The 27481-nt window shown below is 36.6% G+C and overlaps 1 protein-coding gene across 2 annotated transcripts in view; it reads right to left on the reverse strand.

The window, feature by feature from the left end:
* The window catches only part of pde4d (phosphodiesterase 4D, cAMP-specific), a 287037-nt gene that overhangs the window by 191436 nt on the left and 68120 nt on the right, over positions 1-27481 (reverse strand). Inside the window, exon 3 of one of the 2 annotated variants that reach the window (XM_038281464.1) lies at positions 27057-27295. In XM_038281464.1, the coding sequence (XP_038137392.1) occupies positions 27057-27295 (239 nt within the window). Of the gene's footprint in view, positions 1-13562; positions 13862-27056; positions 27296-27481 lie in introns of those variants that run through there. The other variant, XM_038281463.1, reaches the window with a different exon arrangement.

A 27481-nucleotide genomic window follows, 5' to 3' on the forward strand; every position in this document is an offset into this window, starting at 1 on the left:
GGTGAGTGAGAAACATTACCAATGGAATAAGACAATTTGCATTTAAAATAAGAAAAATTTTCAAATATTTCAAATGCAAAATATTAATAATAATCTTATTCTAAGGGTAATTACTAATTCTATTGGCAGATCATCCTCTTTACCTAGTCAAATCAAGGGTAAATACACTTATTTTAAGAAATTGTTACTTGTTTTTAGCTCGTTTTTGCAGTGTAAAACAGATACAGCACTGTTATAGAAAAAAGCTAATCAGATTGTGTTAATTTGACCTTTTCCTTGACTGTAAAGCTGTAGTCATCCTGGCATGAAACAACATTTATTTTCTTGAGGAGGGTTCAAACTAAATCAACTCAGTGGTAAAGGGCGGTGAGACAAAAATATTATTCTTGTTGAACTGTCTACTTTTAGTTTTAAAGAGATATCTAAATCAGCGAAGATCTGTTAGAGAAGGTTCATACATTGTAAATGCAGCATGTCTTTCAAATATCTGCCTGTTTCAAAACAATTAGTAGACCCCACAACAGACCAGTTGTCCACTCAGCTCCCGTCTTTATCACCCTGTTGAGTGTAATATGATCAGAGCATCACAGCCAGCCAAGAGCTAAGAGAATTACCCGGCATCAAGCGGGTAGTCTGCTAAGCCTTTGGCTCACAGCCGCTTAAAAGAAAGGCTGTCCTTCAAAAATGGTTTTCATGCATTTTATTAGCTCAACAGATGACCAGTGAGGGAGAGAGTGCCAGGAGAGAGCTATGAAAAGCAAATGCCTGTTCCTGCTGGTAAAAAAACGTCCTCTCTGCTTCACTTACACAGTTTGAGTGGTGAGATTTCACCATTTCAGCACAGTTTCTCTCCACTAACAGACAATAATGTTTCCCCAGAGCCAGTTACACACAGTAGCTTCTGGTAGGTGCTGGACATTGTGTGGTTTTGACATTTAATGGATTTGTTCCCCAGGCAGAATTCACCTGATCCATCCATCAGCTGTGTTTTAAATGGTGGATGTGAGCATTAAACATTAATTTTCCCAATTGGTGCCCCTGATTCAGGCTTTTTTGTTGTTTTTTTTTGTTTTGTTTTTTGTTTAGTAAAAAGACTAGTTTTTCAGCTAACAGTTTCACTTTTCCAGCCACACAAAATGTTGTTTGCTATAAATGCAAACCTGTATAAACATACGGATTATATGATAATTTTTTGTAAGGAACATTCTTCTCACACTAAACAGTTAGAAACGTGAACAGGGTTTATAACAATTACCTTAAATTACAGAACGGAGCCTCGAGGGGGTTCCTCAAGGCTCCGTTCTGGGGCCCCTCCTATTCAATATCTACATGCTCCCCTTAGCTCAGATTATAGCAAACAAGATCAGTTACCATAACTATGCAGATGGCACACAGCTCTATATCACAATGTCACCAGGTGACTATGAACCTATCAGTGTTGGCTAGATGCTTACAATAGATCAATATGTGGATGCATCATAATTGGATCCAACTGAATAAAAACATAAACTGAGGTAATAATTATTGGCCCAAAGGAAGAGAGATCCAGAGTTAGCTCACAGCTTCAGCTACTATACAGCTAGACACCCCAGATTGTGGCCGAAAAAGGTTCAAACCTGAACCTTCAGAGGCACATAAAGTCACCCTTTCATCACCTGAAAAACATACCCAGGATTAAAGGACCAATGTCCAAGCAGGATCTAAAAAAAACTCACTTACACATGTATTTTTAGTAGAATTGATTACTGCCACATTTTCCTCAGGGGTTTGCCTAAAAAGTCCATCAGACAGCTAGCCTGACGTAGTCCTACTCAATTCTAGTCAGAATATGAGTCTGATACTGCTCCATAGAGCTGTGATTATGGGGCGTGTTTTGAACGAACCAGGAAAAAAAATGCCTCTGCACTCAATTGGATAGACCTACAACCAATAAGAGCAACGGAGTGCGTGACGTATGTTAAGCGATGCATAGTTGTTGTCAACAAAAATCAAAGCGTGCAGTTTGCACGCCTAGAATAAGAAGATGAGCCTTGATCACGTTTCTCTGTTCCTCTTTTAAACTTAATTTGCTGTCGATATCTTCTAGAACAGACCTAGTAGCAGAATCTACTCACCACAACTCTCCGGCGGCAGCCATTGTTGTTGTCACCCAAGCGCGCTTTGGTCACATGGTTGATTACGTTACTGTTGATCATCTGTCCATCATCGTATAAAGCCCGCCCCGACAATTTGATTGGATCGCCAGAGGGTGGGCGATCATACTCGCGCTACTATGGAGCAATGCCAGACCGAACTTCCCGACCTCAAACCTTGTGGGCGGGACTAAGTTTGGAATGGCACCCAGGCTATCAGACAGCTGCAGCTGATCCAAAACGCTGCCCCTTGTGTTATCACTAGAACTAAGAAATTAGAGCGCATCAGCCCAGTCGGAAGTCCTTCCACTGGCTCCCTGCAGCTCTGGGAATAGACTTTAATATCCTTCTTTAGTCGATAAATCACTAAATGGATCGGCATCTCAATTGTTGTGAGTGTATCAACATCCCAGACCACTCAGGTCTTCTAGTTCAATCCTACTCTGTACACTCAGAACTAAATCCAAACATGGAGAAGCAGCATTTAGTTTCTATGATCCACTGATCTGGAACAAAATCCTAACTCCTAGAAGACTGTAAAAGTGCTGAACGCCTGAGTTCTTTTAAGTCAATGATAAAACCCATTTGTTTAGAACTGCCTTTCCCTGTTAAAGTTAAACTGTTAATTGAGCTACTAATAGTTATTTTATTTGCTTTATTACCTGCTTTTATCATGTTTGTATTATCTTTACTTGCTTTTATTTTCCTCCCATGTTACTGCTTATTTCATGTACAGCAACAAAATATATTATTATTATATATATGGTTGAATATAGTTGCTGTTTTATACATGTCATAAACCTGACCAGAATAAGCTGCACAAAGACTTGATGCAACAACTAAACAAGAAAAATACCTGAATGACATGCTATTACTAAGTCAGGCCAGTGTCACTCAAGCTGCGGCTCTCCGTTTGAAAGAAAATACCACGGACTATGTAGAAAATCACCAAGCCCATCAGCAGCTCAGTTATCACAGAAAAAGCTAAACGTTTGCTCAAACCTGCGTATTAATAGTACCAGTTAAACCGAAGCCATTTTCTGACAGACATTAAAGCCTAACCCAGGTTTGCTGAAGGAAAAGCAGGTTAAGCTCGCTGATGGCTGTTTTCATGCTAGAATCAATATCAAGTGAAAGAACAGATTTGCAGTAAATGAGTGAAAAAACAACATGAAAGTGGGCAGAAATTCAACAGCATCTCATGGCTGACTACATGACCATTAAGAGACGAGAGTTCTGGTGGACACAGCATCTTTGGATGAACTCACTTCATCTTTCATATGGGAAGAAAATTCTCATCTTTCCTTTATGCAGAGGATGTTGAGTTTAGACCCCCTATCAGATCATAGCATTATTTATCTAGATAATGCTGTCATTTTTATACCTGATTTCAATAAAGAAATACCAGCTTCATATTAATAGATAAACCATTTTATTTAAAAAGTAGCAGCACTTTCACTTATTATGTTGTTTATACCAGTTTTATTTGTGGGGCACATGCATACAATATTTGCTGCGTCTTGTTCCACTTTAGTCTCTTTTACATTCTGCACTTTCCTTCACAGCTTGTAAGACCAGTATAAAAAGGACCCGAGCCTGAAGGGACTTGTACTCAGAGATCCACAAATCCTTCATGTATCTCAGAGATTACATGCAGCTCAAACAGATTTTTTAAGTAATATCAAACAACAAGAACAAATGTCAGAGTCTACCGTCTGTTACAACAGTTTAGTTTGTGTTTTAGATGTACAGTACTGATCCCATTCTATGTGCACAATGCACTTTCTAATTAGTTCTGCTACCATCAGTAATTTCCAAAACGGATTCAATTTCTTTCAATAATTTAGTATCAGCCACAGAAAACCACAGATTGAGAGAATCATTATATTAATCATTATATTAAATATACATAGGAAAGGTACCACGGCTTAAATGATTCCTAGAATGACTAAATTACGCGAATCATTGAAGCTAAATTTATGACTTAATAAATTAATACCCTGATGGTGTGCTGTTCAGCCATTCAGTGTTTCAGGGGACAGTTATTGTGCTTGTACAATAGACTTCTATTTACTTTTAGAGAGCTGAAAGAGGATTACTAGAAAAAAAACAGTAAAAGAACAAAAACAAAGATACTTTTTCCACTGTGAGCCGAATTGTCCAAGCACCATAACGCTGCACTTTAAAGTATTTTTAATTCATATATTTTATTGTTGCCAAAGGACAAAATCAGACCTCATGCAACAAGCAGGTGAGGCATCCTGAATCATCATGCACAAGCTGGAGTGCAGCTTTTAGGTTAAACACATTTCACAAGAGGACCAGTAACAATGTCTCCCACAGACTTAAGTGTTCGATGACACTCAGTGTTTGTATTAGACTGGGTTTTCACAATATCCGAGAGGAAGTGATGACTGCAAGGAATGCTGACATATTCTCATAAAGAAATCCCTATTTGGTCGTCTACACTTTCATCTTTTTCTATGAGGAACTCATCGCCCCTAAAACTGATTGGATTTTAAAGAAGTATTACATACCTTTCAGAGACCAAAATAATGACAAGACTTGTTAAAGACATTTTGACATATTATCTTTGGACAAAGGCATGCAAGACCAAAACAACCACCGACCAAAAGACAGGTGCATGCATGTGAGTGAGCATAGCACTCATGGGAAGAAAGGCGTTGCAGAGCTTATTGAGTAGAGGGGTTTAAAATAAAAGACTGGCAACACTTACTGGAGTTTTTAAATGGTAACATTTTTGTAAAAGGTAATTAGAGAATGATTAATTGTGGAAATTCTTTGATAGTTATTAGAAGCTTCATATCATATCAGTTTTAGATTTCTATTATCTACTAACATTTTCCTTTTTTTAGCAACTTAAGGAAAACACTTGATTTGCTTTTGCACAATTTATCTAAGCAGCAAATGTTTATCTTGTCATCTTGTATTTTCTATGCTCCGTGTACCTCCACTGTTGTTTCATCCTTTTATGAATTACATGTTCAGTCCTGACAAGAATAAAGCTATTAGAATTACACTACTGGTAGAAAAAAAAACAATGTTTATTGAAATTCTTTGAGGCTGTGCTGCAATTCAATTGGGATCCATGTGTAAAAGTAGAAAAATAGCAATCTTTTAACATGTTTCAATGGTGTTTTTTATGCGGCAGACTAGCAAAAAGTAGTAAACAGTAACTGTAAAATGCAAAAGGCTTTTAATAGTATCTGGCCCCAGATATTTTAACACTCCCAAATCAAATCCAGTCAACTAAATAGTCAGTAGAGCTCAACTGTGTTTATTATTCACAGCATGAGTCAAGTTGCTCTGGGAAAGTTTCAGAGGTTTTTAAGAGAGCATTACTAAACAAACAACACCAGAAAAACCATGCAATGCAGGTCAGGGATAAAGCCTTGGAGAAGTTTAAAGCAAAGTCAGTTTGTAGAACAACATCCCAAGCTTTAAAAATATCACAGGGCACTGATCATCTTCTACAAATTGAAAGAGTATAGTGCAACTACAATCCTACCAGGACATCAGCATCCACCTAATGCATTAGACAAGGAGAGTATTACTAAAATAAGCAATCAAGGCAGGAACTTTGAAGGAGCTGCAGAGATTCACAGCTCAGGTGGAGAGTCTGTTGGAAAACTATATGTTGTGCTTTTCACAAAATCAGGCCTTTACATAAAACAAAACTGTTTAACTGCTTTAAAAAGAAACACACAATAAGTCACCTTTGTAGTTTCCTAAATGCAATCAGGTCAGATGAGAGCAAAATTTGTGTTTTTGGGGGGTTTATGTGCGGACTGGAACGTGTCTCTCGGAATGGCCACTACTGATTCCACCATTACTGTTGATGGTGGTAGTGTCTTGGTAGGGATGCTTTGTCCTTAGCTGGGAATAGGAGGCTGCTCAGAGTTAAATTACAGTTTATGAAGCTAAACCCTAAAACAATATTGGAAGAAAACCTCCCAAATATACATGACAGGGTCAAATGTAACATTGGACTTAAAGCATGGGCTGAATTGTAAGAGTTTAGTCAGAGTAAATCCATGTGTCCAATTTATTTAGACCTACAGTAAATCTTATTGACAATCAGTGAGGATACTTGAAAATTGATGTTTACACACACGATCCATCCCATCTCATGAGGTTAGGGTTAAAAAAAACAACAGCCGTATTAGGTGAAAAGCTGGTAGTTGCAGACCCCAAAGGACTTCCAGCAGTAACTGCACTGAAAGATGGTCCTTCAAAGTATTGATCCAGCATCTCCTGGACCTTATCAAGCATCTTTACTTAATTTAACATTATGCTCCTGATTTCTTGAGTATGTTGTGGATTAATCAGCTGTTTGTTCCACTCTCAGACAAAATCTCCCCTTACTCTGCAGCAGCAGGATGCTGCCTGTCAGCCTCTATGAGAAAACACTGTAAAGGTTTCAGCCTCGGTCTATTGAGGTAAGCAGCTATAAAGTACAGCCCTGATTGGATAACACACCAAAATACATCACCTCCAGCGAGGCTACACCTCTTAGGGTCTATGGAGACAGGGGGGCGGGTCATGAAGCTGGCTGCTCAATGCTGACTGGCAAACATACATGAGGATTTTGACTTACAGTGGCCAGACAGCAAGGAGGAAAAAACATGATCTCGTTGTGAACTCTTGCAGTGGTTTCTGGAGTTTATTATTTCAGAGCGCTTCACAACAGCTATTTTTCCCCGGAGCAACTATATGTTTTATGTTTCAACATTTGTTAATGCAATGTGATGATTGGATTTAATTAACACCATTGAGTGTCCCCTGTTTCAGAGAGCAGCAGACGCCACTGGGTTAGAGATTATTTTAATATTGAGGAGATACAACATAATATTAATAGTTTTTGGTTTTTATGTTCATTGTATCTTGATAGAAACTAAATAATAAATTAAATTAAAGTTTTCTCATGATAGTTGGTATTCTAAAGCTGAAAATAAGGTAGGTCCCAGAGTTAAATGAACAGAAATGGACAACTGTGTCCAAAAAGACAGATGTGACTTCATGTTCAAGAACAAGATGTATAAGAACTGACCAAAATTAATACCAAGGAAGAATTTCAGCTTCCAGTTACTCTGGATGCATCACATGGGTGATCAGGAAACCAGTCTAATATACAGTACACCAAGATTAACATCACAAAATGTAAACCTAATTGAGTAAGGAGGGCGAAATATCTCTTGAAAAACAAATTAAAACTATACCCTGTATCTCTAAACCTGTGTTGGTTTTGTCAATGATGACGGTGACAAAGACATTTTGTTGATAACACTTTTTTAATGCCGTTAAATTGACGTTGCAATCTGTGAACACTGAGTTTCAGGCTCCGGATTGTTTGTCTGATAAATTGCTACTTATAAAAATATAAAGGAATCAGTAAGAAGTAAACTGAATGAGGGCGGAAGTGCATGAACAAAGAATAAGAAAAAGGGAGAGTTAATCCCCCAATTTTATATGCATTTATTCTGCACCATCAGCTTGCAGCTCTAAATAACATTTTTTGGCATTGAATAACAAGTATGGAGTGAAATTGATTTGTTATAGCTCCAGTGTGTAATAATTACAAGGATTTACTGACAGAAATTTATAAATGTATAATATATTATACATACGTATTATTTAATATCAAGCCTTATTTATTATCATCTAGGAACTGAAATTCTCAAGAAATTTCAGTAGAAAAACTGACTACAGCACCTTCCATAGTTATTAAGCACTGTTTAACAGATTGTACGAGAAGCACAAATACAACACCACAGTATCCAGCATTAAATTCATCAGCTCTCCAAAAACATTTTGAAGTAAGATAAGCCCACAGCTCATTACCCAAGCTGCATGATGGTTGATGATCTCAATAATGGAAAGTTTATGACCTCAAAGTGTTGATTAGACCTCTTGAACTTGCTTTACTCCTAGAAGTGCCAACATACTATATATCTGTACTGTGCTGCAGGAGTCTGTCCGCTACGTCTGTGATTAAGGCAGTGACTACAGATATTTATAGCTACGTACCCAATAGCAGTTCCTGCCTTGCTCATGAACACCCTAGGGATCTAATGACATAGCCAGGGGTTATTCTTCATACTGGGTAAAAGCCTCACTCTGCAAATGTCATTCAGAGTAGGAGGACTGGCTAAAGTGAAAAAAAGAAATACATTTCACAAACTGTTAAATGCAGAGCAGACTTAGAGGACAGCAGCATCTCAGTCTTGGAAAATTCAAAGGGGTAAAAAATTTCCATTAAAAAAGACTTCAAATACAACATTTTTGTTTTTGATGTCTCCCCACCCACTGAATCACCCCATCCCTTAGTTGTGACTGGATATAAAGAAAAGAAACCATGATCTTCCGCCTCACTGACATCTCCACATATAATGACCCTCCTCTCCCCTCCTGCAGCTTTCCCTTGGCAGGAGCAGAGAAGTAGGAGAGAATTGGAAGAGATGCCTCCTCCTCGTCAAATATTGCTCCAGATTTCAATTCTAGGACTCAGAGCAAGTCTGGAGGAGAACTCTGGCCCAAACCTCAGTGGTGATATGTGTGTACTTTGACCTAAGGGCTGCCAAACTTTTCACCACACCAGCTCCTTCAACAGCAACAACACCAGCAGCTTTCAGGCAAAAATGAACTGCCTCTCCCTATAGGTTAGACAAACATCAACAGCATCTGTTAAGCAAGTAGCTGGCAATCCTCATTAGCTTTCTACCAGGATGTAGCCTCAAAACTTGTTTGGATTTGCCAGCTATAATCAGTGTTCATGTCTTGTTATGATGACTTGAAGCTACAACTGGATTACAGAGTTTTGCACGTGAACATACACAACCTTCTGCTGTCTTTTTAATTCAAGCAGTCGGTCAGAAGCTGGGTTTCAACGTAAACAACGCATGCATCAAACAACGGCCCTGTCTCGGCTTAGGAGTAACTAAAAGCTAAAAGACTGCAGCGAAAGCACACACATAACTTTTTCTTTTAATGCTGCAAGGGAAACTTCTGTTGTTTAACGCAAAATTAAAATTTATTTTGCTTTTCATTATAATGTTTACACTCATTATTTAATTTTGAGAGGAAAGCTTGTCCAGTGACAGGTTAAGTTTTTTTTTTATTTAACACAAGGTTAACATATCTGGCTGAAGGTCAGACTAAGCATCAGAAAGGGAAAGAAAAGGGATTTAAGTGGCCCTTTGATATGGTTTTTGGTGCCAGACGGTCTGATCTGATCTTTTGAAAACTGCTGAAAAACAATCATCCTTAACTTTCTCCACAGTTTACAGAAAGAAGCCTTCAAAAGAGACTTTATCTAGTGAGTTTTAATTATAGCCTCTTTAATTTTGTATCAAAACAAGCAGGCTGATATTAGATGGAGGTGATACCACAAATATTCCCTCCTCTAAAATCACCAACCCCACCGCTCTCCCACCCCCAATCCAAGTATGCAAAACACCACCTCTAACCATCCAACATGTAAAACATTGAAACAGTTTGGCTATAAATGAGGAAGATCACACAGGCTGCTGCTGTTATCAGCTAAGTGCAGAAAAATGAGACAATTTACACAAACACAAAAACTAAACAATAACAGACTGGAAAATCTTTTCCTGCCCTGATGATTCTTCGTTTCAGAGGCTCCATTCAGATGATTCTACATGCAACCACATTGTCCTCCAGCTCATACGCTGTACTGACTGTATGTCACAAACATCCATCTTTTCTGTTAATGCTAAAAAAAATATATTTTTTTTAGCTTGATTCTCTTCTCATGACGTTATGATTGGTCCATGTTGCTTCCTTATGTCTTTAAGTTTCTGGTATTTGTATGCTTTGCCCTTTTTTCCTCATAAGGCATTTTTGCCAAGTCATGTTAAACGAGAACAGGTTCTTAAACGTGTATTTGGTAAAGCAAAGTTTATTTCAGGTCTGAAGAAAATTGTTTTTTTTAACAGATACTAGCAAGGTAACAATGGGATTACATCTTGAAATAACCTTTTGTAAGAATCCAGAAAAAGTAGAAATAAAAATATTTTTCTTCCTGTAGCTGTTTTGATTTAATCTTCATACACTGTTTAAAGATTAGTCTTTAACAGCTCGAAATGAAAACTCTGAAAAACTACAGTTAATGAAAGAAAAATACCTATATGATGCTCATAAACTAACAACTATTCACAAGCCTATTTTGAAAGAAAAAAAAAACAGATTTGTTACACAAGACCTATGGTTTGGATTTAGCCTGGTGTTAGTATATGTGCAGGATAGCTATGTGGCTGTTATGCAATTAGCCTCCTGTGTGAAATTTGATTTGCTTGGGTTAATCCAATTGTAGCCTAATTTTCCTCCTGAAGCAAATGTGAATGTTGTTTGAATGGTCCACAGTGCAGCTGGTCTGCATGGGTATCCTTATTTTATAAATAGGCGAATCAATTTTAAGATGACATGGGTGGGGGTTTTTTTCTTTACTAAAACACACCAACTTGTCCTTCCTCTCTATGTCCTGGGCAACCGCTCTCTTGGTGACCGTTCTGCCTCTGTGACAGCAAATGTTCAATCTGACAGCAAGAGAACCAGCGACATGCTTCCTATAGCTGACTTGCGAGGCGACTGCACCTGCAGGCGACCATCACTCACCCATACCTGCATTTATAGAAGGAACGGTGAACCATCCTACACAAACTACCATCAGCAGTGTTCACTTAAGCTAATCAGCTTGGGGTGACCTTCTCAGATTTCATTACATTTGGTCTTTTTTTTTCTCTCCCTTCTGTCTCTCCTACTCTTCCGTCTTTCCGAGAACAAGTGAGTAATTAAAGCAGAAAAATTTCCCCACACACCCTGGCTGTCTTTTGTGTCCACCCTTACATGCAGCCAGTCTCACTATAACAGTTGTAACAGCAAGTGAAGACCCAGCATTGGTACTAGGTGTGCTCTCCTGATATATCATCAAATATAATCAGTTTGCCCTTTGAGGTGAATGCACAATTAAAGAACCAATAACACCTCTCTTTATGGTGAATAATGTCAGTCAAAGGAATAACTTTTGTTTAAAATTAAGTAATATGATTCTCTGAGACCTTCTCTTTCAGCATTACTACCCAAACAGGTGTCAGAATGGGACAGATATATGAAGATTCAAATAGGAATTGCAGAGTTTCTATTGATACTGCCACTTGTGGACAAAACACAGAACTGCAGGAATCTTCGGCTCGTTCTTGAAGCACAGATCTAAGGTTATGTTTTTTTTTTTTTTTACTTTTTTCACCTTTAATGGAGTTACCATTGGTGTCTGAGTAGAACTGGATGCTGGTCGCTTCTGAATATCCACAGAATCCATCTTAAATAAAACATTTAATTTGTTTGCTAAGTTGTACCCATTTAAAACGGATGCGCTTGACATCACATCCCCTGAACAGTGTTGGAACTTCCAACCCAAAGCAAATCCAGGAAAATAAACTGCAGGCTTATAGATGCATCCGCGCTGCACATCTTAGATGTCAGTCTGCTCATCAAACAATGTTTTAGTCATAAAGGTTCTACTAAAAAGGCTATTTTAAAGACATTTTTCAGTAAAAACTGACATAATGTGTCTAAGCTTTTTTCTTAAATTTTTTATGTTCCAAGACAAGCAGTCACTCCAACTGCTGCAGAGGAAAAAAGCAATGAATGTGCTTTAGTCAAAGAAAATAATGGTCTAAATTCTCCTTGAGAATCGAATCCAATTTATGTTCCCCCTTCTTATTAAATCTATCCAAACTAGAACCCAAGGGTATGTTAAGATTATTTTGGCTGAAACAAATTTCTACTTTTCTTTGAGATCTCGCCCACCAGTTTTTTTGGAAAATATAAGTGCTTCATGCTCTTTCAATGGAAAGTGGTAGGAAAAATAACTTGTTTGTGGGCTATTATCAAAGGATAAAAAAAGTCATTCGTTGGTACAAAGTGTTTTTGGTTCATGGATTGCTGGACTGAAAATTGGGGAGACTTTCTAGCTCTGATACATTAAAGGGTCAGAAAATACTGATTTTTGTCATGGTGACCCAAGAATAGCGGCAACTTTATTTTCTGATCTTAAAACAACAGATTTTTTTTTTATTATTATTATTATTATTCAACCTTTACTTAACCAGGAAAAAAATATTTAAAAAACTTGTTTTTCAAGGGAGTCCTGGCCAAGAGGCAGCAAAGTTATATAAGAAACAGAGCTACATTCAATGAAATGACAGGTACATTAAAAAACATATCAACTAAAACAGTTACAGATCCTTGAGGCTGCTTCAATTTCTTTCACTTTCAAGTTAAAAGCATTTAAAGATAAAAACTCAGTCAACTTCCAGTTACTTTTTTAAAAAATTCCACGCACAAGGAGCTACGTAGCTTGCATGTCTTCAGAAGAGCACTGGCAATAAAAACAGTCGAATTCCGTTATTTACCACTTTAAATTCTATTGTTTCCTGTCTATTTTTTAAGTCCTGAGGAAAAAAAATAATCTGCAGGTCAGACCTTAATTATCAACAAAAACCATTGTGCATATCTATCCCTTTTATCTCATTAAATTTCACTCACAAAAAGTGCAGTGGAGTTCACTGATCCATTTAAGGGGCTAAGATGTAAGTATTTTTTTTTAGGTTTGATTTATTCTTGCTTCTTTATGTTTTTTCTTTATGGTATGTAGAGCAGAAAAGGGTGATATTACATTCAAAAGTATGTTTTTGAAGGAAGCACATTTAATACTCTGTTGCATCTTGCAGTCATTAAGAATCTTGCTTAGCCAAAATTCAAATAAGTGGCTTAGATAATGAAAAAAATATGTATGGGAAAATGGTATTGGTGCATTTTTTATAAAGATGCACTTCTGCAAGGCTGGAAATTTATAAAGCAAAAGAAATGTATAAATACCTACACAAATTATTGCAATTTAATTAGTTAGTTATGTTGTTCTTGCTATAACCCCCATCCCTCCTGAGGCTGACACATATTGGCTGACCTAAATCAAACAGCAAGCTGGAATCATTTGAAGCTTCGTTGCTTAAATGATTTTAATGTTTGGTTATAATAACAAAAAACAAACAAACAAAAAACACATATAACGCTGTAAAACATTTCCTTTCATTAGTCTTTTAGGTATTGACTGCATTGCATGTGACATTTACTTGTTTAACCTTTGTCCCTGCGTCTTTACCAATGCTTTGTAAATATGTCCCCTTGTATTTAAAATAAGTAGAGTAAAACTAATCCTGTGCAAGAAAAAAAAACAGAAGACTAACCTAATCTTGTAAAAAAAAAAAAAAAAAAGTTGAGATGAAATAAAAGCGCATCATTTTAGGACCACAACGCCCATCTTTACAGCTCACCAGCTCCGGAAGAGCTGTTTCCTATTTTTTTTGTTGTTGTTTTTTTTCTCCTTACCGTCGAAGACCTTGAAAGGACGACGGCCACGACATCCTGGATTTCTTCAGCCCGGGTCGGTGCCCGGTGTCCACCGCGTAAGTCCGGTCCATGTTCCTCGCGCTGAGGTACCGCTCGGTGTCCGAAAAGCCTCTTTGTCTCACGCGGTCGTTCTTGCGCACTACCAGCGCGTGGCAGAGCGGAGAGAGCGACGCCTGGTTCTGCTGCCTCCACAGATGTTTGGGCGCCTTTGCAGTCACGCCTGCTCCGCCGGCGGCTACCAAAGGAGCCGTCCCCACTGTCCCACAAGCAGGTTCCATCCTCCCTTAATTGCTGCTTTGGGTTTATAATTAAAAAGACACTGGTTTAAAAAAAATGAAATCTGCAGAAATCATGTGAGAGATGTGTTTTCTTTTTATTCAAAGTAATACAAGCAACAAAATAAAACATAAAGCCTGTGTTCCTCGGTTTTACGTGCAGTTTGTTTGTAAGTTTAACTCTATCTACTTTATCCCGTGCACCACGCGCAAAGGGAACTGAAAAAGTCCAAATTAAATCCATTTACGCATTACGAGGCAGAGATCTGTAACTGCAGTTTGGACAGAGAGAAGTGTCCCTGAGTGAGGTTACAGAGCTGAGCAGGCTGTCCATAAGCTCCCCGCTTTGCCCTTGCATTTCTGCAAAGTGCAAGTGTTGATGCGGCAAATGTTCAGTGCAGGACAGGTTGGTTTCCCCCTGCAACGTGTAAAACTTCTGGGAGAGCAGCCACCCGGACGTGCCACCATTGTTCCTTCTTTTCCACTGTTTGTAGGAACGAGCTGCCGGTGATATATAGGCAACAGGAAAATACATTAAACATGAGCGACCCAGCCCAAGGCACCTCCCCTAAAATCTTCCTTGAGAGCAGAATAGGAGTGGGTATGGAGTCAGGTGGTTCCAGGACGCACAGGTTTCATCCAAAGCAAGCAATGTTTGGGGTGTTCACAACTTGGATACAAAGCAAAAGCTGAGCTTGTTTTTGTTTTTGTTTAACATACAAAGGTAAGATAAAAAAAAATAAGAAAATAAAATGGACTAAATAATTAATGCATTAGATGTGTCCATCCCTGCAGGTTACACAGGAGAGCCCGCATCACGTCCATAAACCTCTCCTCCTTTGCAGCTTGCCATTCATTTCTGAGCAAAGTGGGACTTGTTTTTCCTTCCTCTCCCCTTCCCCTTACACACATGGTGCAGCTCTAGCCCATTACTCTGGAAGCTCACTTGGCTGGCTATGCAATCCCATATGTTCTTGCAGCACAAAATGTAATCCTCCAGCAACAAGGTGAGGGATAATAGAAGTGGCAGGTACGTTTAATGGTGGCAGCGAAGCACAAAGAGCACAATGAAAGGACACAAGTGTGGCATGCAGGTGGACTTCATGTTTTTAAACCAGCTGTTAGGATTTTTCTCTAAAATATTTTTAAAGTTATCTTAAATATAGCTCTTTTTTTTTTCTGGATGTTTGCAGCAATACTAGTACACCAACTGCTACCATATGGTTTTTACAGACTAGCAACCAGAGGATTCACTATGCAAACATAAAAATCTTCTTTTTCACCTTTTTAAAAAGCCATTTCAATTTATATATGTGTATATTTGTTAAGTCAAACTTGCTATCGCTGTGAGATCACCCCCAAAAAAGGAATAATTCAGTGATTAAATCTGTGTACGCATTACTTACATCATTGTTTCCAGGGCAGAATATCATATCTAAATAAATGACTTCCAAATGTGTTTACTGATTTTTTTTCAAATGTCAACTGTAATTTTTCTGATTGTCTGTAAAGTTAAGCACATCCCCTTTGTTTATGTTTTATTTGGCTGTTGGAATGAAGCAAAAGGGTAGTCCCCAAGGTAAATATAGTACAGTCAATAATTAGTGATTTCACCTGACTGCTCCAATACAGATCTCATTACACACACTAGGGTTATCAGCTATGCTCAATGGATTCGCATCAGCAAGTTTTATTTCCACAGATTAGTAAACATTCAGAGACATAATTGTGATTGGCACTAGTCGGAAAAAAATATTTGTGTGTAAATATTTTAATATATAAATTATGTTTATTCCCCACCTTAGGTTTATTCCACATGGCCAAATGAACCTGATCAATTCCCCACACTGAGTGCTGATGAATTTTAATTAAGAAGGGGAAAACAGAGCTCGTATTGGACTAGTGTCAGGGGGAAGATAGATCACATCCAGGTCTAAATGCATGTTGGTGAAAGTCGTAGCTTTAACTAATTCCTTGCCAAAAACATACAATTAACTAGATGAGATTTTCTTTTTTAGGAGATGAATACTGCTTCAAAATTAGGTTTGACTTTTACAGCTCATGGCCATTCATATGGATCAGATACATTTAAAAAAATTTGCATAAGCACTTCATTTAATTTATACTTTTCTAATTTTCTATTTGTTGATACTTGTCTATGATGCAAATTGATTCATAGTTTTCCAAACACAGACATTTCCATGTATATATACACTGTTTCATCTACAGTTTATCACCATTGCATCATTTGTTGCACCAGCACATGATGCTCTGCTGGGATTTGAGCCTGCCAGTGGAGCCAGCAGAGGTTTCATATATTATCTTGCACTATTCTTCACATCAAAACTTTGTGTTATGTTTAGACATTGCGAAATATAATGCAATTTGGTGGTTTTAGTGGGATAAAAAACCCATTGAGATCACACATTTAGGGTCTGATCTTCAAAGACACCAAATGAAAGAAGGTACAATTTCACATGCACATTTTTTTTAGTACATCCATTAAACAGGTGTCTTGCAAAGAAGGCTGCACAAATGTTTAAACATACAAAGTGGTTTGGTTCTCAAAGTGCTATGTCCTTTGCAGGCTCTAATATGATTGTTTTTGTAATCTTGAAGTAATCGTTAACTTCAATCTTATTTTTAAATTTTTTTTTCTGCAATTGTTATTTCTGATGGTCCAAAAAATTTTAAATTGGCACAGAATATATCTCTACATCCTCTGGCAACAAACCAATGTCTCCTTTGTGGCAACATAACCACAGATATTTTTTCATGTCAGTTTATACCTTACTTTTAGATGTAGTAAAAACACACAAAAACAGCAGCAGTTGAGTTTCAGATATGGAAAAATACCTTTTTAAGTGGGAAGTATTTAGATTTGTATATCCTCCCACAGTGACAGTTTGATCATTAGAATATGATCTGCATACTGATGAAGGCAAGCATGCAAATAATAGGTTTGCACAGACTGCTGAAGTGTACATTTAAGTCACTATGCACCTTCTTTGAAGATCAGCTTTGTGCATAAAAACACCTTTGCACCTGTTTTAATGCACACAAACCTTCTGCAGAACAGGCCCTTTAAATGGGTGAGAACCAAAAAATGCAGAGCCTTGCAAAAGTATTCATACCTCTTGAGCTTTCTATATTTGGATGCACCAAAAACACAAACACCAGTATCATCTATTGAGCTTTCATGAGACAGATCGACATTAAGTAGCACAAAACTGTGATTTTGACGGAAAAATTTAGTGCAGCTTTTAAAATGTTTTACGAATCACGAGCTGAAAAGGGGAACAAATATCCTTATGAGGACCAAGGGACAACACACCAAACAGGTGAGGGTCAGGGATTTACCTCTAGAGAAAAAAGAAACAAGGCCTTAAGCATCAGATGGAGCACTGTGAAATCCATGACCCTAAAGCAGAAGTAGTAAGGCACAAATGGAAACCGAATGAGGCGTGGCCGTCTACCTAGCAGAGTTTGGTATGGTCACATGAGACTGAATTGTAATTTTTTTCACCTTTATGCACAATGTTTAGTAGGCTACAACAGTATCACTAGAGTTCACCCATAACATTCTATTCCCATAGTGTTACACAGTGGTGGAAACATTAAACTGCATTATACTTTCCCCCCAAAAAAACAAGTAAATAACAAGCTATAAGCTATAAGCCAAATAGTGGGTTAAGCCAAAAAGATGACCTTTTAGCTGTTGCATAGAACTTAATGCTTGGATGAATGTTGTCTCTCTAAAAGAAAAAAATAAACAGAACATAGCCTTCGGTACAACAGAGCTGTTTATATGAAAGAATATTAACGTGTTCAATGACTGAAAGTCAAGACCTAAACCCAACTAAGTATCTGTGTCAAGACTAAAAAATATCCAGTTCATGGATGCTCTCTATTCAATCTGATTGTGTAAATCTAGATGTGTATATCTAGTATAGACATACCTCATATACTTGGTATAATAGCAGTAAAAATCTTTTGATAAAAAAAAATTATAATAAAATAAAGATTATGTCAAATAAAATAAAGATTATGATTATATTGTAACAAAATACAAAGAAGTCCAATCGGTGTTGAGGCTCTGAATTTAGTAGGAAAAAAAGTGGCCAGGCAGTAACCACTTGACGTTTTCACCAACAAATCTCCTTTAGACGTTGAATATGAGGCATTTTATGGCTCGTCCTATATCCAGGCTGTCTTGTAATCCTATATTTCCACCTTTCTCTACTGATTTATTGAGGAACCAAGGATGAAATACAGTTAGGATATAGTGCCCTTTTAAAAAAAAAACTTGCCTTTCTGTAGACCATATATATGGATTTGAAACCAGTCAGATTGCATTTATACTATTTTAGTATGATAGCTTGACTAGGAGCGCAATGCCGGGAATCATCAAGCTCAAACTGTAGAAGATGGATTCAGCGGAGCATGAGACCTTGTTATATACACATGAATTGGCCACCTTAGACTCTTAACCTTGATGTAGCTCAAAAATTGGGTATGTTACAGACATATACATATATGACTTTTATCTTTAAAAAAAAAAACATCCCATGTTGATATCCCTGGCCTTTTTAAACCATATAGTTTAAGCTGAGTCAGACTATATAAAATGTTGCTTAATGATTCTTGATTGGATTTAGATCTGGACTTTGACTAGGCCATTCAAACATGCCCTTTTGATCTAAACCTCTCCTTTGTTACTTAAGCATGGTGTTCTGTCATCGATGCTATTTAAGAAATACTCAGAGGTATTACAAAAATAGTGTCTTTATGTTGAGTTTAAATAAAAAAACAGTTAGACTTGGTTGCACTGGATTTTATCACATCAAAATACATTGAAAGTCTGTTCTTATAATATAAGAAATTGTAAAGACAACAAAGGAAAGATCATAAATACTCTGTTAAATTTTTTGCAAGGCATGTTCCTTCTGTGCTTTTGTATTACAGGCAGTGGATGTGACATGACAGCAGCTTTTTTTTTCACTGAAATTATTTAATCCAGCTATTCAAAATAAAAAAAAGGTATAAAAAAATCCATTATGCCTTTAAATTTGAGAAAAAGTTGGAGAAAAAGAAAATCAAGGAAACTCTAATCCAACCAATGTCTCAAAAAGTGTTCTGTAACACTTATAGCAAAAGCTTACATGTTTCTGATTATGATGTCAAAGTTCACTGACAGTCAGATGAGCTGCTTCTACAGCCAATACCCAACGTTATTTTTTTACATTATCAGTGTGTGATCTTTACAGTATTGACTGTTTCTTCATTAGAAGTGGCAGACTGTCATGGATGCAGCTGACATGCATCTACATGACATCCAACATTGAGATCATTTTCTTTTTCAATCAAGCATTGAGAGGAAAATGAAAAATTGGTTTATCATGAAATTAACTCCCTAGCTGAAATATAAGATTGATATCTACTGTCAATTTTTTTCTAGACTTTGTTGTGTTTTATGGTTATTTAGAATAAGCTTACAAAATTCTACTTTTTTTTTTAACTAAAGACCCTAAACAGCATAAAGGCAAATAGCAAGCAGAAAGTGACAACTTATTTGCTTAACCTGCTCTATTATATATGGTAAAAGCATAGAGAGAGCTGGAAATGTGAAGTTTGCTGCTGGTGTATTTTCCTTCTCATTTGGCATATCAGAGGCCAGCACAACTATGCAGGTAGCACTATGTGAGATTCAGAGCCCTTTTGAAGCATGCCATCGGGATCAAAGTCAAGACAGAGAGGACCATCACCCTCCCCTGGGTAAATGAGAGGATTCTGTTATGTTTATGAGAAGACAATGGGGGATTTTAGATTTGACAGACAGCTTTGACCACTGACTTCACAGGCAAACTGAATCTAGATTTCACCAATGCACTATTAACTCTGATACGAAAGACTGTTGGGTATATATAACTTCAGAAAAACAAGTTGCAGAATTATGCTTTTCTTTGCCAAGCCTATTTTCCTCCACAGCGCTGTGAGATCTCAAGACAGAAACTGAATCTCTTCCTGGTTTTGTTTTCCAACATGTCCAAGTGCCATCAATAAATATCAGATATTTATCTAACTGTTCTTTGTTGCACTTGAACAGAAAACTACAGTTTTTGAAACATTTCGGCAGAAATTTTGTTCAAAGCCAAACACATTTCTGTTTTTTTAGCCTTAATGTTCTTTCTGCAATGTTTCTACATTTAATGTTAGGATTAGTAAGTGACAGAGGTGAGGAACAGAAATCTGTTAGACCTCAAATGCTTGATGAGTCACCTTGTCTGAAGCCAGATGGGGAACATTTAAATACCAATGCTTTGCATGTTATTAGGCCATCAAACAGCCAGGATACTTTGCTTCACTACTGACAAATTTTAGAAATTGCTTCTGCCTTTTATGATTCTCTCTGTTCCTGTGCAAAGAAGCACAGTTTGTTGTATGACTGGCAGCCTGTCGCATGTATAAAGACAGACAAAAAAGGAAGGAAGGAAGGAAGGAAGGAAGGAAGGAAGGAAGGAAGGAAGGAAGGAAGGAAGAAAGGAAGGAAGGAAGGAAGGAAGGAAGGAAGGAAGGAAGGAAGGAAGGAAGGAAGGAAGGAAGGAAGGAAGGAAGGAAGGAAGGAAGGAAGGAAGGAAGGAAGGAAGGAAGGAAGGAACTGTACTGCATTTGAGGTGGAATTCACAAAGCTTTGCCATTTCCTTTACTTTTTAAACAGTTTTACTCAATCTGTAGGTTTAACAAAAATAAATAATTTTAGCATGTTTAAGTGCAGCCTTTTGTTGAAAAAGACGAAAACAAACAGAAAAACTGCAGCAGCATTTGCAGAAATAAACAGACAAAACAGACTCCTAACCTGAGTCTGTTTTATCTGTTAACAGTCAAAGCATCACATGACTTTACAAGGAGGAATCCCATTCTGAGCTGCCTCCCTAAATCAATTAGTGACGGATGTCTGAAGAATGTAAAAGAAATGGATTGAATCTCCTGTTGATTCATTAAGAGATGAATAATAAATGAAAAAAGCCTCAGTGGACTGATCTTTACAAAGGTAATAAAAGTAAGTTATGGTTATTATTTTGTGCATCACAAATTCAGTAGAATAGGGTGTCTGATTTTCCAAATAGCAGAAACTAGGTGATCTTCTCATGAAATGACAAGTTTCATCATTTTTGGCATCTCCACTTGGTGGTTTGATTGTTTTTGTGAAGCTGCTGGAGCAGCAAGCTCTTTTCTTTCTTTTGCTCCTGTCATTTTGCTCTTGCTGGAAGCAGTGGTAGCTTTTTTTTTACAGCCTCTGTTAGGAGACATCTTTGAATATACAGAATTACAGTTTGAGTTCATAATAGTATGTTATTGAAATTGCCCAAAGTTCATGCAAAATTTAGCTTTTAAATGCAAGTTAGTTGCCTCACCTCAGATAGCTGCAATTTATAGACAAAAAAAAAGTATTTCCCCCGCTTTTGTGGAACAAATCATAAATGACAAGGCAGGAAAACAAATAAAAACAGATTTTTAGTGTTTAATTCAAATTCAAAAATACTTCATCAAAACAACATGGAAATAAAATGGTGTAGTACCACAGAGGCTTTTTAAAATAAAAATATGTATTTACTAAAAAATTTATATTAACTATAATTAAATCTTACACATATTCCCTGTGCCATCACAGCTGCATTAAACCCATTTTCATACTTGACAGGCATGCCTCTGAGTTGAGACTTTTGAAAATGCTCATGCGGGAAACGTGAAATACTGTCTTGCTTCATTTCTAAAAGCTTTCTTTAATGTTTAGAGGAGCTGAGATTACTTAATGGCGGTCCACAACTTCCAGAAATCTGTGTTCTTCTGAAATCAGACGTTTGAGATATTTTAGCTCGAGGGGATTCAATAAAAAAGAAAATCCTGAATAAAACAACATCCTCAATCTTTGCACCACCATCATGTTCTCTTCTTTTTGCCTCATTACACACAGGCTTGTATCTTTTAAAAAATGGAATTAAGTTTTAGCTTGTTTTTTTTCTTCTTCCGCTTGGTGTTATAGTCCTATATAAGTGGGCGCTGATGAGACAGTGTTGAAATAACATCAATTTTGAATAAGGAAGTATTACCATGTTTACCCTTTGCTGTAAATATTTCATAAACAGTATTGTTTTCTGTTGTTTCTTTAAGTCTGTTAATCAGTTTTGAGTTATGTTTTCTGTTATACTCCCTACATAACATAAACTTTCTGCAATAAATCTATTAATTAATTAAATCATTCTAACTCTTGTTTGGGTTATCCATTAACATTGTGATGAGGGAGGTTTCTAAGCAAATGCTCACAGGCCCACTCTTATTATATGAATGAAAAGCTTTTGTGCAATTTAATTGGAAAATACTCCATTTAAGGAACATCTTGTGACTATATGAACCAACACAAAACCTTGAATTATCATGGTTAATATTTTATTAGTTCAAGCTTCTGTCTATATGCTGATGTCATTTAAATAGTGTATACGAAGTCCCTATTCGTTTCTGGGCTACTTTAGGTCGTGTTAAGTTATTTGTTTTTACCCTAAAAGCCATTAATGTGGCTTTTAAATTGTTTTAATGTGTAGACATGTCAGGATCAGATTTGTGAAGGATGTATTGCCAAAGAATTTTCAAAATGGTGCCCATCTCCAGGGTTCCTTAGGTAAGCAGAACAGTACAAGCCAGACAAGACATCACAGGTCAGCAGAGAAACAGACAGGACAAACAACCATGGTTGTTATAGACAATTACAGACAGAGCGGCAGGATCTTCTGTAGCACTCTGTAGGATTTAAAGTCCGTCCAGCTGGACATGTTGTATTAAGTTACAATTTTTTTGAGGTCATTGCTCTGATTTTTCCATTATGTTTTTTTTGTAAATATGAGGCAAGTTTTCTTATTTGAAACCATCTGGTATGTTTTCATTTTTTATAAAAAACAAATATTTTGTGTAAAAACTTGTTAGAAGTGTCACAAAGCTCTAGTCTGGGCTGAGATATTTAGATGTTTTTATCCGTTTTCGTCTAACAATTAATCAAAATGAGAAAAAAAAAATTATGTCATTCTTTTCTTATCTACAGAAACAAAGTTAAAAAGAAAAACTATTAAAGTTCAGGGAATGCTAGAGGGAAGCAAAAGTATATTAACAATACCCCAATACAATATTATATCTTTGTAAGGTAGTTCCTTCTGCACACCCTAAGTATACTTGTTAATTTGGTTTTTTATCGATTATATTTTTCTTTTGCATCTTCTAATTTAATATTAATCATTTACCTATACAGGGCATTCGTTTTTAATAGCCATTCTGCAGTCCTTTGAAATCCCTGGCTTATCTGTGCACTAATTCTGAAAAATATTTTATAAACACATGTCTGATTGGTTGGATATTAAAACATTACTGTTATTGCGAGTATAGGAACATTCCATGATCAAGCTAAAAGATTTAATTAGCTGAGATATACGTTGCTATTTTGATTTACTGTAAGTTCAGTTTGTGCAAAAAATGTATAAAACTTGGATCTCATGCTTTAATAAGGAAATGGAGGAAAAATATTTAAGCTCATTCTGATGGTTTGTTTGCTAACAAGGAAACGAACAAAATTGAATATCAACACAAAAAAAAAAAACTTTGGAACGCACATTAAATCCAATTTAGAATAGAATTTTATCTCATTAAGTAAAATAATAATTTATCCCCTACATCTAGACTAGAATTCAGCCTTCCCTTGTGGCCCACAGATCAGTAAATGAAGTTTCTCTGTGTATGAAGCAGAATGAGAGAAAAAAAATACAGCAATAAGCCCATGAACAGGCCTCAAGATTACTATAGAGAAGGTTGTAAAGATGGTGACAAATGTAGGTTAAATCATTTCAAAATGGAAAAATATAACACGCATTCAAAGAAAAAACTGCAAAAGAGAAATGCTGCAATCACAGAAAATAGAGCAAGCAAGCAAAGAGCAAAAAATTACAAAGATAAAATCTGCTGCAAATGTAGAATACATGCAAGGGAGGAAATTCCTGCAGGTAGCAAAAACAAATGCAAGTTAAGAACAATTGCAAAATAGCACTGCATAGCTGAAGTGCTCCAAACCACTAGGAGGACACCATCACTAACTCATTTGGGACCACACCTCTTGTAATGACATCAATGGGATGGTCACAGAGATTAAAGGCTTGATCTTCAAAGATTACAAATAATATATAGTTTTTAGTACGTGCAATAAGTCGGCGTGTTGCGGGTGATCTAAAAAGATTGCTGTATAAAAGTTGAGACATACAAACAGATTTGGTTCTGCTCCCTTTAAATGAGAACAGGCCGTTAATAGTGGTTGTAAAAGAAAGATAGGGTTCTTAGCCATGTAGTTGGAGATAAAAATGATAAATATTATCTAAAAAAAAATAGATATAGACAAATAATTACAAAAAAAGAAACATAATTAAACAAGAGAAACCTGTCTTTGTCTGTTGCTAAAACTAATTTTTTTTTTTCATGAAAACACCAAGATATTTAAAAGTAGTTATTTTTTCCTTTGGTTTAAATGTATAAAGATTGTCTTCCATCCTGCTTCATTTATTTCTGCTGGCCTGTGTTAATTTGTTTTTCTTTATTGAACTATGATTTTGTAAATATGTTTACATTTGCAAATATATTTTAGTTTCAGTTTCCACTTCACTTTTAAAACCTACTAAAAAGACACAAAAACGTGAGTTTCAAAACTGGAATCTCGCTTTGCATGTTGTAGAGTTTTACAGTTGCATATCCGCCACCCATGAACTTGTGAAGCTTCGTAATTAGAATATGATCTGCCTATTGATAAATGCACAAATGCAAAAAATTGGTTTTCACACTCTGAGGAATGTGCAAAGTAGCAGACAGTAATAGCAAAGATGTGTTATGCGTGAACAAACTAAACTGCTTTGCATGCATTTTAAAACACATCAGGCCCTAAGAGATTGAAAAGATTATAAGAAGTACTTACCTCTAATTCCATTTCTCTAAAGTTCCTCTGGGTGGGCATCCAGTTTATTGTTTTTCTAAGGGTCTGATCTTTAGACATTAATCTTTGATTATGTCTTTATTCTGGTCTCATCATCTTCTGGTGATCTGAAGCACTTTCTTTTTTCTGAGCTATTTTTTTTAGCTTTCTTTAACTTGTAGTTTTTGTTAGTTGCAGCATTTTGCATTTCCATGTTATTGTGTGTTAGAATAATTGATGTGTTCTGAACAGGTTCTGTGTTTTTACCATGTTTTCCTATGCTGTTCTCTATTTTCTGTGCTTGCAGAATTTCAACTTTGCAGCATTTTTCATTTGCATTTGTTTTGTGTGTTTGCATTCTGTGTTTGCAGTACTTGTCATTTCTTGGCAATTCACATCACATTTGCAACCCCTGGCAACCGTAGTCAAAAATGGGTATTCTTAACATACAGCAATGGACCTAAAACACTGGATGAAACAATTTGAATTTAAGTCAAATTGAAAATGCCTGGACTGTTTTATTTTCGATTGCATGCCAGCATCAGTGTGTCCATAGTGGGTTGATAATATCTGAAATTTCAGTAACAGACAATAACATTTTATGCAGCAAACTGCACTAAGCAACAACACTGAAATCAGCGATAAACAATGTTTTCACCTAAATTTCTTTTTCTCAAGTCATCTGTCGATAAGTGTTTATCATCCCATAGGCTGGTGTTCTTCTCTCCCAAAAAGCAGTAACTTAGAGACGGATACTTACCGTTCTAAAGGCATGTTTTTCTTCTGAGGGAGCTGTTACTGATAGAAATGTTGTGTTCTATACATAGGAAAGTCATTATCTTTGACAACAATGCTTGTCTTTCTCTCCCTGAACAGAACTTGTGAAGTTGTGTTTGCACTTCTGTCTCAGAGATCTTGGCATACAACTGATTACTTTTTTGCCAAGCAGGGCAGAATGATGTGAGACAATCCATCATGCTAGGATCTTAACATAAGATCATAAGAGCATGTGATTCTTAAGCTAAAAGTCTTGTCATACTCTTTAAAAGAACATAAATAATTAATCTGTGGTGTATTTCAAAGGGGGTGATGTAAATCTTGAAATTATTTTCGATGTTACACCTGCCAACTTCAGAGACCTCTGATTGGATTTTCATGCAAAAGATAAACACCTGGTAGAGTAGTGTTGCATATGATTTTACAAACAGAAATATAAAGTTAGCCCTTCATTTTTGAAGTCAACCACCCTGAAACAATATATTTTCAGTACTTCTTAACCACCGGTAATTAAGACAGAATTTTTCTCCCTGTCTTTTTTATGAAATAACTTGAACTCTGGTTTTCTTTAAATAATTCCTTTTATTTTGCTCAATCTATCTTCCATTCTACTTTAACCAGCTCTCCTGACAACGTTTCATCTTGTAAATGGTCCAGTCATGCTCTAGTTCTGTGGCAGTTTACAGCAGAAGAAGAAGAATTTTGCTTGTAGGCCAAATGTCCAACATAATCTAAGAATCTCTACAGCTCTTTCAGAGCTTCTATGGACTTCTGCCATTTCTCTGATGAATTTTCTCCGGTGATGTAAGTAGCATCATATGGGTGTCATACTTAGTTTACCATTTTTACATAGTGGATTAAGCAGAGCTATGTGAGATGGTAAAAGTTGGGGATATTGTTCTATAATCTTTTTATTTTTATTTACAGCCATTTAAAAGCATTTATCCCTTTCTTTACATTTTTCAGTTATGACTATATCCCAAACAAATCATCTTAGAACTTCAAAAATATTTTTTCAAGCATTGTTTGAAGTAAGATACGGTTGCAAGTAAGTTTCAGTATCCTTAAAAGCTTTCATGGAAACTTTACACAATTACAAAAACACACTAATCTGGCATTTTAAGTCATTTTGTTATCATTTGATACGATTTTCAGGCATTACCTGTTAACTGCTCCTTTAAGCAGATGACATGAAATGACCAAAAAATTGTTTGGAAAAAAATTATTGCAATACTCCAAATCCATTTCATTTCTAAAATGGATTTGGACTATTTCAATAATTATGACTCAGATTTTAGGATTCCTTCAATGTAATGTAATTATTGTATGTTAGTCACCTCATGTGGAAATCCGATCCATTTCAAAAATAATAAGAACCTAGATTTTTTTCTATGTGTGCCACTGTATGGGTCCACATCCTCCTACCTGGTGGTGTCGGCAGAGGTGATTGCGATGAGTGGCGGTGCTCGTAGGGGCAGTGTGGTGGGCCGAGGTGGAATAGTGATTGTGTCTGGCTCGGGTTTCCGGTCACAGTAGTACTGTACGGCCTGTCTAAAAGCCAAAGGGGGCAGCTGGACTGTCCGGCAGGAGAGCCTCCGCACCATAAACGGCTCCATACAGGGGACTGGCCCCGGCTCAGGGGAATCACATGACTCATCAGATACCTGAAGGTAAAAACCATGACAGACAGTTAATATTAGTCCTTATATGGAAATGATGGACAGGTTTGGAATTATATGTTAAGTTGACAGATAGGATGTGTAAAGACTTGAGACAACCCTAAACAGAAACCTTTTTAAATGCAGCACCAGTTAACTTTAAATCATGCTGTTCCTTGATTGCACGATGTC

Source organism: Cyprinodon tularosa, unplaced genomic scaffold (genome assembly GCF_016077235.1).
Source record: "Cyprinodon tularosa strain WSP-4 unplaced genomic scaffold, ASM1607723v1 ctg171, whole genome shotgun sequence".
NCBI classification, from domain to species: domain Eukaryota; kingdom Metazoa; phylum Chordata; class Actinopteri; order Cyprinodontiformes; family Cyprinodontidae; genus Cyprinodon; species Cyprinodon tularosa.